At 42.4% G+C, this 12,346-nt stretch overlaps 1 protein-coding gene across 3 annotated transcripts in view; it reads left to right on the forward strand.

Annotated features, from left to right (window-relative positions):
• Positions 1-12,346, forward strand: part of FBN1 (fibrillin 1) — a 4,097,759-nt gene that overhangs the window by 2,900,063 nt on the left and 1,185,350 nt on the right. For all 3 annotated transcript variants that reach the window (XM_044077620.1, XM_044077621.1, XM_044077622.1), the window contains exon 42: positions 8,311-8,469. In XM_044077620.1, the coding sequence (XP_043933555.1) occupies positions 8,311-8,469 (159 nt within the window). The remainder of the gene's footprint in view (positions 1-8,310; positions 8,470-12,346) is intronic.

Genomic DNA, 12,346 nt, shown 5'->3' on the forward strand with positions numbered 1-12,346 from the left:
TAACTTAACATATAATGAATATGAAGCCCTGAAGGATTTGGAAAGTAATAATGACATAATTATAAAACAGGCAGACAAAGGGGGCGCCATAGTAATTATGAATCATGCTCACTGTTTAAATTCTTTGAAATCACTATTAGAAGACATAAACACTTTTAAGAAGATAACTTTTACTGATGTTAAAACAAATTGTTGCAGATGTTAATATGGTAATATATGACATGCAACTGAATGGTGATATTTCACTTGATATATTCAATTTCCTGAGTGTTTCTTGTCCAAGGACACCACAGATATATGGGATACCAAAGATCCATAAATCATTGATAGAGCCCCCACTGAGACCAATAGTCTCTGGTGGGGGTTGGATCACAGAACCAGCCTGAGTTTATCTGCAGAGAATATTAAGTCACTATCTGTATTTATGTCCTACTGTATTTAAGGACACTATTTTTTTTTTTAAATAAGTTGAGGTGTTGGTTTACTGGGAGAACTGATAACAAACTGAGTTCTGATTACATATTTGTGATGCTGGACAGTAACATAATTATTCACAGTAACACCAAATGAATTTGGGGTTGAGGGTGTATGTGAATTTCTCACTAGTGAGGTTGAAATGGCCACAGCAAGGATGCAAAATAATTGTGCTTTATTAGAAATTGTTTTAACTAAAATGTTTTTATATTTGATAATTTGCCATTTCTACAGTTGTCCATTGAGGTCATGGGGACACCTGTGGCCAACACCTACGTGAATATAGTTCTTCATCAATGGGAGAAAAAGTATATTTTTAATAATGAGAATGTATTATGTCAGAAAGTAGAGCTGTATTTAAGATTTGTATATGATTTTTTTGTGTGGAATGGCACAGTTGAAGAGTTACTGGACTATGTTGCTTATTTAAATATCACCAAACTCCTTGAATTTAAAATGAACCACTCTTATAGTGAAATAGTTTTTCTAGATGTGCATTTAGAAAAGAAAATACACACGGATAGATATGTACATAGGCAGAGTTTACATGCCCCCCCCATATTTTTTAAGGAATAGTTAAAGCACAAATGTGCAGAGTTAGTAGGCTGAATACAGATGATATACAGCTTAGTGAGCAAATGAATGAGAAGATCGGTGAGTTTACGAGTAGTGGCTATAGCCGCATGGAGGTACTAAAAATAGTGAATGATGTGAAACAAAGTAGAAGTAATGTTATGAAACCGATTTTTAAAGAAGGGGAAGTAGCCACAACTGATGTAAATGAAAAGAACAATAAAATTAGATATGTAACTACTTACAGTTTAAAAACAGAGCAAATAAAGAAAATTATACATAAGAATTGACCTATACTCATGGCAGCACCTGAACGACATACTATACTAGAGGCTAGACCCTTTTATTCATATAGAAAGCTTAAGAGTTTAAAGAGCAGGTTATGCTATAAAGATTTTAAGGATATAACAAAAGTAAGGTTGGGCAATAAACCTGGTATGTATGGGTGTATGTGCTGTAGTTGCTGTGACGACATTATTAAGCATAACAGTGATAAATTTGTCCACCCAGTTCCCTATAACAGTTTAAATTTAGCTGTGTTGCTACCTGTAATAATGTTAATGTGTCTATCTTGCTACCTGTGAAAAATGCAATTAATTTTACATAGGAAAGACCAGAAAGAAATTAAAAGAGCGTATAACAGAGCATAAGTCAGAAATAAGAAGAAATAATGAGAATAATGCACTGTTTAAGCACATCATGCATAATGGTGTGGATCATAGCTTTAAATTCAGAGGGATAGATAGTGTGCACCTAGAGGTGATGATTTTAATAATCTCTTAGAGAATAAAGAATATGAGTGGATTGTCAGCTTCCATGCAGATTTAGAACCTGGTTTAAACAATGTAGTCAGTATTAAACCTGTGCTTAGGTTCATAGGTTCATAGGTTCATACTAGGCTATCTGCCCTGGGGCAATTATAAGCCTAGCCCGATTCTGTATGGCTTACGCCACCCCTTGATTTGAGTATACTGTGCCCTTTTTAAGGTTTAGTTTACTGTGCCTCTGCCTAATAGTGACACGGGAGTAATCCCTGGGACAAACCTATGATCCCCCATCCACTTATCGAGATTCTTCTTGAAGAGATTCAGTGAGGTGCTCTGCCTCACATGAACTGGAATTCTATTCCAGAGCGAAGGGAGCCTCTGGGTTATGAACCTGTCCCTCCAGCAAGTTCTATTTATTTCTGTGCTGAGGTTCAAGTCCCTCGGCGTGTGGCTCTAAGGGATTTAGATTTACTGAGGTGGAGCATGTCCATTAATTCTGGATTTGACATAGCTTTGTATGTCAGGCATAGATCGCCTCGAAGTAGGCGGTATGCAACTGAGTAGAGCTGGAGTTTTTTTAACCGAGCAGCATATGGCATCTGTTTGAGACCCTTGATCCTCTTGGTGAGATACTTTTGGGGTCTTTCTAATTGCTGCAGGTGTCGGGTAAGGTACATCCCAAAAGGGACATTGTATTCTATGATGGGCCTGATGAGGGATGAATAAAGGGGCACGATTACCTCTCTTGATCTAGATGGGAAACCCTTCGTGATGAGGTGGGCTATGTAGAAGGTCTTTCTAACCACTTTGGCAATGTGGTTTTCAAAGGAGAGATTGCTATCAACTTGGGTCCCCAGGTCCCTAATAACTTTCTCTGTACTTAATGGGTTTCCGCCTATGTGGTAATTTGTGGGCACATTGTTTTGCCAAAGGGTATGACTATACATTTTTTGGCATTTAGCTTTAAACCATGGCGCTGGCACCAGTTATCTGTCTCTGTGAGACCTTTTTGAAGGATGTTTGTGTCAGCTGGAGAGTTGATTATGGCGCCCAGTTTGCAGTCGTCTGCGAACTTGGTGAGCCATAGTCCTCCCACGTTTGCCTGTACCTCGGAAAAGTATATACCGAACAAGAGTGGTCCCAGGACAGAACCCTGTGAGACGCCACTTGTGACCGGTTTCGAGTCTGACATGGCTCCAGCAACTCTCACTCTGTGGGTTCTGTCTTTGAGCCAGTTTGAGACCCATCTTGTGACACAGGGGTTTATATTTAAGCTGGATAGCTTATCTATGATGCCCGAGTGGGGTATTGTGTCAAATGCCTTTGCAAGGTCCAGATAGGCTGTGTGGACTACCTTCCCTTCATCTATGGCTTTGGTGACTGTTTCAAAGAAGTCGACCAGGTTCAAAAGGCAGGATCTGCCCTTGACAAAGCCGAACTGGGTAGGATCTAGTGTCTGTAGGTCCCCAATATCTTTGTTTATGAGCTCCATGATGATCCTCTCCATAGCCTTGCAGACTAAGTTAGTCAGGCTTATGGGGCGATAGTTTCCAGGGTCCGTAGAGGCTCCACCTTTGTGGAGTGGGACCACTGTTGCTGTACACCATTCTATGGGCACATATCCTGTAGTGAGGCTGAGATTGTATAGCTGTTTTATTTGAGGGATTAGTTCCTCTTGTAGTTCATGTAGGATGCAACCTGGGACGCCATCTGGTCCCATGGAAGCAGTATTTTTTGCTTTGGAGAGGGCAGCCTTCACCCGAGCATCTGAGATGTTTGGCAGGCAGCCCTCTGCCGGGATAGATACTTGCTCTTTTTGGGGGGAGGGGGTGGAGAAGTTTGCACTGAACCTGTCTGCCAGGATATTGGCGATGTCTTTGAGTTCAGTGTATTTTTTGTCGTTTAGAATAAACTCAGAACAAGTCTGGGAGTTGCATCCCAGGTTTCTAACATAACTGAAAAAAGCCTTATGATTGTCTTTGGTGTCCTGTGCAATTTTTCTCTCGAAGCTGGCCTTAGAGGATTTTATGAGGGATCGTAATTTTTTGCTAGTACTGATCAGAGATGCCTTCCCTATTAGGGATTTTGCTCTATCATGTAGTAAGCTTCCTCCTTCTGTTGTACAGTTTATTTATGGCAGGGGTCCACCAGACTGGATGCCTGCCTTTGGATGATTGGGTCTTGGTTTTGTTTGGGATAGCATGATCCATGCATTCCTGGAGATGTCTGTAGAATGCATTTATATAGGATTCTGCAGTTTGGGCTGTAGTTTCCACTGGCCCTGGGGCCTTGAAGGATTCCACTTCGGTTTTGAGAAGTGAGAAGTTCGCTTTTGAGAAGTTTTTCACTGTTGTTTTCTGGGCTGGTGGTGGGGTCAGGATGTGGACATCCAGTGAAATTAATTTATGGTCTGATCTTACCAATGAGGGATATACTTCTGGTGTGGAGCATAGAGTCCCCATGTTGGTAATGATCAGGTCTAGTATGTTGTCCCCTCTTGTGGGAGTGGTGACTAGTTGTTCCATAGCATTTGAGTTTATAATTTCCAGGAATCTTTGGGCTAAGGTGCTGGGGCTTGAGTAGTGCTCCCAGTCAATGTTTGGGTAGTTGAAGTCACCCAATATAATGGTGTTCGGAGAGATCTTCATGTTCTCCAATGTTTTCAGGAAAGCCGAATGTGATTCCTGACTTTGAGAGGGTGGTCTGTAGGATGCTATAAACTGAAAAGCAGTCTTGCCCACTGTTAGTTGCACATGGATGGTCTCCGATACTTCGTGCAATGCCACTAACCTGGAGATGTGGATGTCCTTGATAAATATGGAAACTCCCCCTCCTTTTGTGGTTCGGTCTGGGTTTTGGGGCCGAAAAGCATGATACGAGGTATAGCCTGGTAGTGCTGGGGTGCTCTCTGGAGCCTTGAACCAGGTTTCTGTCACTGCACAGATATTGATGTTCTCCATACTGAGGAGAGCTACGAGTGCATGCATCTTGAGGTTAAGACTTCTGGCGTTTAGCAGCATTACCCTTAGTTTCTTGTTCCTTGTGCTGTCTATGGGGGTGGGTTTGACTTTTGAGCCTTGCCTAAAAAGGCACTATGGGGTGGCAAGAGCCTTTGCCAATATCCGAAAGCCCAGTGGTGACAGGTGCAAGCCGTCCCTAGCGAAACAACGTGGCTTGTCGAGCATGTCATCCCAGGCTGACAGACACTGGATCCCCTTTGAATGACACCAAAATTTTAGCCAGTTGTTAAAATCGATTATTTTGTCTTTGTACTGTGGCATCATTCTAGGTGAGGGTAAGATGCTGCTCAAGGTCAGGGTCATAACAGCCTGGGCTACATGATCAGAGAGCTCCTCTATGTCTCTTTTCATGTAGTCCAGGGAGGTACGTCTCAGGTCATTCACACCAGCATGTACAATGACTGAGTCATATTTGTATTTGCTTTGGAGTGACCTGAGTGCTTGTGTTATGTGTCGGATCCTAGCACCCGACAGGCAGCTCACCGTGACCTTCTCTTTATTCAGCCTGGTGAGCGGGACGTCAGTGTGTCTGCAATAGAGTCACCTATAACAAGAGTATCAGGTGTGTTATTCAGCCTTAAGGGCTGTGGCTGCTTGGCACACTGACTTTGTGGGTTATGTGTTGTGTGTGTTTTGTTTTGAGGTAGCGTTTGCTTGGATGTCTGCTTTGGAGGTCTCTGTTGCTTAGGTAGATTTTTATTTAGAGCCTCCGAGTATGTTTTTGTGTATTTATGTGTTTGTTTCGCTGATGTGGTGGGACTATGTGATACTGGAATTGTGTTGTGTGAGGTTACCTTCTCCTCCTGGCTGGTTACACCAGTTTTGAGATGAGAGAGCTCAGCCTCCTGTTTGGCTTAATAGTTGCATCTCTCACATATATTTGAACCTGTTTGGAGGAGGAGAGGGTTGTCCGTGTACATGAGACAGTTGTAACATTGCCTCAAAATTCCCAGATTCACCAGCTGGACTGGAGAGGAAACCATTGACTGACCTTTGGACATGCTAGAGTAACAGGGAAACTGAATTTAAGATGGACCAATAGAGGACAGGGTAATCGTAGAGTATAAGAGTAAGTAGTGCTTATGGTTTAATAGTGCTAACTTGTAGGATTACTTAATTGGACCAGTGAAGGGCCTTAGAATGAGAATATGGTGTTTAAATTGAGAGATAGAGCAGTTCTAAGGGAAAAAGTGAAGAGCAGACTTTGTGGAGCCAGGAATAGTTTAAACCCAATTAGGCGGCGCTGCCAGTTGTTGCGCTATGCTCAAAAACGCGCAAAACTGCGCAAAAGAGGGTTTTAAGAGAGGAAGATGAAGGAGTTTTGGAATTGATCCAAAATGGCCAATAAAACTGCAGTTTCAAGTCAGTAACCACTCCCACAGGAGCAGGCAGGCTGCTCAATGTTTTTCACTGTCACTGATCAACAGAGAGACTTTCCTTTAGCCCAAGCAAAAAATGGCCTCACAGAAATTTCAAACAGTTCAAGAACAGCAAGCCTGTAACTGAACTTTTTTAAATCTCAGAAAAGTGGGAAAAAAGCAAGATTTTTAAATGACCCCACACAAGAGTGCTAGGCCAAAGACAGATAAAATGCAAGTTTTGAGAAAAAAACGATTTTAAAAATAAGTGCAAACAGGAAATTCAGTAAACAGCTCTAGGTTGTGCTCTAAATACAGTTACTAATGCAGCAAACGTTGTAATGTACACCTTTAAGGATGTTTTAGAAAAGTTTTAATTGATGGTATAGTGTGATTTGTTGGCCGTGGTCACATGTTACCTTCTGGCTGTTATTTAAATATATTGGAATGTGATATGTACTGTTTTAGCATTGAGGAAGGTTGTTTAACTGAAAGCTTTGCTGTATTTAAGTCTGTTTTTCCTGACAGTGGATTTGTCTTCATATATTTATTATGTGCCATAGTGCTCCCACACCAGTTTCATCTGCCACATGAGTAACAGAACCTATTGCATGTGGAAAGACTGAAGAACATATTTTTGCTGCTTTATGATGCAGTCTTCTGTATAGTCTGGCTAATGTTCTGTAGCAATGGTTTGCATGGTTCACATGTGTAATATATTAACTTTAGCAGCCCTGCTGGTATGCTACTTTAGCTGAGTATACCACATCTGCCTTTGGATATTAACATGGAATTGCCCACATTGCACTGCATTATATGTCTGTTTGCCTCAGCCTCTGTGCTGACATCCTATAGAGTTGGGAGGTTTGTGTGCTGCTAGAATCACCTTAGGTTTTACTATATGTCCTGGTATTATACAGTGCTTCTCATTCCTTACATTATTCGGCTCACTAAACAGATAAGCAGAAGCAGTGGGGAATGCAGGCACAAGAGGTGGTTACGGTCCTGTGGCAGCAGGTCCATTCATTCTCTTTGGGGGGAGGTCACTGAGCTGTAACTACAAATCCAGTGATCTGAGGATGCCACTATTGAGTGATAGAGCATGTGGCTGACTTTTTGCATGAACTGCAGCAGGATGCTTTCTGGCTATGGCATCCACACTGCAGACCAGCATATTGTGTTGTACAGCACATAGCCTTCTGGACCTGTCCTGAAATAGCATAACATCTCAGCCTCCATTTGCTATAGGAGCTGCTATGGGTGCAGACATTTTCCTGTCATTGTTTCAGGCTTCCTTGCTTCCCTGTGATGAAGATCTCAGTGTTATATGATTGGGACATCTTTCTGTATCACCTTTTTGCCTGTCACTTGTGCCATAACAACAAAAGCTGTTCTGATGAGGGCATGACTGTTCCTCTCATATAGTTGTGTTGACATTATGTTGTGACTGACAGGATGATGTGGGCACTACAAAGAAGGTGAGACTGACATCAGTTATTCCTTTCTTTTTGCACGTTTAAGTTCATGTTGCTTCTTGATACTGCATCAGTGTCCTCTGACATTTTTAGAATTTTGGGGTATGATTCCTTTGAAGTATTTTGTGTTGTGGGCTAGACACTTGATGTCTCTGTTGGGTTATGGCGGTCTCTTCTACTTTTCTATGAGTGTATTCCTAGTTTAGAAATGCATATGGAGTTGCTTAATATAAGTATGGCATTAATGAATTTAACTCTGCCTCTTTTTTAGGGAAGGAGGAACACTATGTATAGCAGCATCACACATTTCAACATCTGCAATATCTATGGCATTTCAGTAGTTGTATATTCCTTTTCAGACAATTGATTGAAAGAGAGTTTGAGTTTTACTACAGGGATGGATATTCTATAGATTTTAAAGATAAATCTAGATGAAAGATTTGACAGGTAAAGATCAATCCTGAATGTGGTTATATGGCAAGTCTTTAAATGTCATTTTGCCTCTGAATTCACATATTAACTATAAAGTATTATGTCTATATGTTTCTTACTACTTTAATCTGCTTCTGTATCTTTGAATATTGACAACTTTATCTGCTATTTACATTATATAAGCATAGTCTGTTTTATTGTTTCACTGCAGATATGCGAAAAGGATACTGTTACAGACATTACAATGCTCAAAGTCAGACTTGTGATAATGAACTGCCAATTAATACAACAAAGAAAATGTGCTGTTGTGCTTATGATATTGGGCGAGCATGGAATAAACCTTGTGAACCATGTCCTACTCCTGGCACTGGTAAGTCCAGTAAAAAAAATGTGTTCGATTTAATGTTGACATTATATTTTTTGTCAAGGAAACAAAAAGTATGTCCTGCAAATTGGTTATAATTCTAAGATTACAAACCAGGTCTAGAATAGAGACTAATCATTTATAAAAGTGAAACCACTGATAATTAGAACAAAATGCACTAAACAGGTAGACAGTGAATTGAATTAACAGAATTATGTGCTAACTCCTGCCTTCTCAGGCTAAAAGCTAACGCCATAAAAGTTTTATATACTACTGCTCTTGAATAAGTTAAGTATATATAGCTTGGCTAAAGAGAATTATTTTTTTCTAGATAACACAGAGTGGTAATTATCTATGCACACTGGTCTAGATTCACATCATTATGGGTTTAATTATATATACGTATTGAGAAACCATGTCATTGGTTATGGATTTGCTGTTTAGAACATTCACTATAACTAGTAATGAGTTTTACTGGTGGGTAAATGCTGTACTGTTATCAGTTCTTGGTGGGATGAAAGGGTCTGTCTTTGTAGAAAGAGGAATAATAACAGATGGTGATGACTGGTTACTATAATGTCACTTCAGTACTGAAGAAATCAGCGATCACTAAGCTAGAAGATACATTACAGTGATCATAGGGACCACATGACTTTAATCAAATAATTTAGTCAATTAAAAGCTAGTACCATATAATTACTAATGAAAGTTTATGAAAGTCATGTGAGGGGCTTTATTAATGGGAAAAACTGGGAGACTGTTAGGCTATTAAAAAGTATTTCAGCCTTGGATGAGCATTATTTCACCAGGAAAGACTGTGGCTGAAATAGAGTGAGTGTGGACGTAGTAGTATTACACTACATGACCTTGTGCTCTTGAATATGTGGATTAAGGGTTTATCTGCAGTATTAAAAAAAAAAAAAAAGTGAGTGTGGCTCACTTACCTCATACAGTACTGATACAGCTTGGAGTGTGTAAATATTTACCAATGTATCTGACAATGGGCCGGATTCACGAAGGCTTGCACGGAGTCTAAGAGTAGTGTAAGACTCCATGCAGCCTTCGCGATCCAGGAACAGCCCAAAGTCCGTGTAAGAGTCAAGCTAAAACGGCTCTTACACGGAGTGGGCGTGGATAAGCTAATCAACCCACTTGCAGCTGAATAGCATGCAAATGAGGCTGATTAGCGATCCAGGAAGCCCAAAACAGCTCGTGTAAGAGCCGTTTTAGCTGCAGAAATGTACTCAGTTGACAACTGAGTACGTTTCTGCAAACACGGCAATGGAGCCATGTCAGCTCCAAATAAAGGGTGCATATGTGATAGGCAGCATGCCAATGGCCAAATATGTGGCCATTGGCAAGGTGACTCCATGCAAATATATTAAAAATATAAATTTTTTTTTCGGCGATTGCCGATGTTTAAACCCAGCGCAGCCCCGCGCAAATGGGCTGCGCTGCATAGAACATAAAAACAAAGGTTTTAAACCCACAAATGTAGGTTTTATGCAATACATGGAATGTCAATGGAGGGACCAGCAGAGCAAAACCAACATGGCCACCGTGTAGTGGTTGCTAAGGGGGGAAGCTGAGTCTAAGAGATGTAACTAAGCATTAGTAGGCAATCTGATGCAAATGAGTGTAAGGATACTGAATTCCACTGTCACATAGCAAATGAGCACATTCTGAGTAGTGTAAGAGTTACATACGGGGGAGGAACAGAGTAGGAGATAGGTGACATCACAGGGGGGAATGGTAGAAAGAGATGCAGTTCATTGGAGGTTAGAGTTACATGACAGATGTCAGACAGATATCAAGGAAAGAGGTGTGCCACTAAGTAAACATGAGAAAGTCAAGAAACGGAAGGTGTACACTGTTGCCTACACCAAAGTTTCTTGCTGGACGTGTATGCGCACGTGTGCGCACCACAAAGCACGAGTAAGGCAGTGTGCGTGCTTGTAAGGCAGACTCAGCATGTGGGAGCATGTTGGGAGATGTTTAACACCGTGTGCGTGGCGTGTTTAAAACCAAATAAGCAGATTCTGAACTGTGTAAGTATGTGTGCACGCGTGTAAGCCACTGTGAGCGTGTTTCTGCTGGTTTGCACACGGCTCCACCCTGAGGAAACAGAAAGGAAAAAGGAAGCAACAGATGTAGTAGGAAGTTAGCAGGGAATACTGCTGGAGCAAGCAGGTGAAAACAATTAGATGCAGGCAATTACACAGGCAGAATACTAGGCCAGCCCAGCACTTAAAACTCTGCAAACAGCAGTGCAGAATGTTTCTCTCAAGAGACACTGCAAGACAGGAGTTAAGTTATCAGAAGTGAAAACTGAAAAAGCTGAACTCAGAGCAGAAATGTTAGGGGCTGCCATAGCTGTCATAATGAGACATAGGCGACTTGCTGAGGGTGGTGACAATGCAGATGGTGCCAGACAACCCACAGTGAGGAGACGGAGAAGAGTGTACAGGCCCAGGGTCACCTACCACGGGTTACATGAGCTCGAGATAGTAGAGCACTATAGAGTGGACAGAGACCTCCTGCAGCAAATAGTGGAGCTGTGCAGGCCACGCCTCACACACAGAACCAACAGAGGGGAACCCATCCCAGTGGAAACCAAGGTATGTGTTGGCCTAAGAATACTAGCAACAGGTACCTTCCAGAGACCAACTGGCGATATGATGGGGATATCACAGGCATCAGCTTACAGGGTACTGCACCAGTTCCTGGATGCCATGTCAGCACATGTCGGTGATCATGTATACTTCCCCAATGCCTGTGAGGTATTGGCCAGCAACATGCGTCTCTTCCAGCAAATAGCGGAATACCCTGAGGTAGTGGGTGCAATAGACTGCACGCACATATGCATCAAAGCACCACCTGGTGAGCGGGGTAGGGCATACATCAACCGCAAGGGCTTCCCCTCCATCAACTGCCAGGTCGTGTATGATGCCCAGGGCATAATAATGAATGTGTGTTCTGGCTGTCCTGGGAGCTACCACGATTCCCACATCTGGCATTTGATGCAGCTGTACCAGACATTTGCCAATGGGGACATCCATACGGACACCTAGTGGGGGATGCAGGGTATGCACTGGAGCCGTGGCTGATGACACCCATCAGAAACGCACACACACCTGAACAGGAACGCCATAATGAGGCACACGCACAAACACGTAATGTAATAGAGCGTGTGTTTGGGCTGCTCAAGTCACGGTTCCGGTGTCTGGACACATCTGGTGGAGCCTTGCAGTACACACCAACTACATGTACCCAAATTGTCATGGTATGTGCTATGCTACATAATATGATCTTGCGAAAACAGCTGCAGCAGGACCAGCATAGGGCTGGGCCAAACAGCCCCCCACCATTGCCAAGGCCACCACAGGCACAGCGTGACTTGGAGGAGGAACAACCTGAGCCTGCCCCAGTAGGCAGAAGGAGGCGTGCCCAGTATGCCCTGGCCTTGGCAAAGAGGCAACGCATAGCACATACATTGGCTCAGTAGGAACCTTGGGAATGATAGCCCTCTCTGACTCACTCATATAGTAACAGGGATGCCTAACGTGACACAACCTGCTCTCAAACGTACAGGGGAGTGTAATATGCATCCGACAGAGGCAGCCCTGCAGCACCACCTGAGGCATGAATGCTATGTGTTAAGTAATGTAACACCAAGTACCATATGCACACCTGAGGACCCTGACTAACATCCTACCCTCATCAAGCAGCATGCCACAACATGACAACGAGATGATCAAGTGCAACAATTGACTGAAGTATCGCAGTTACTCAAAGGGGACCCAATGTGTGCCAGTCTGGGATGACATGCTGAGCATGACATGATGCACCACCTGCTAGGACTGGCGTGCACCTATCAGTGCAG

This window comes from Protopterus annectens, chromosome 7.part0, assembly GCF_019279795.1.
Source record: "Protopterus annectens isolate FY-2018-M chromosome 7.part0, PAN1.0, whole genome shotgun sequence".
NCBI classification, from domain to species: domain Eukaryota; kingdom Metazoa; phylum Chordata; order Ceratodontiformes; family Protopteridae; genus Protopterus; species Protopterus annectens.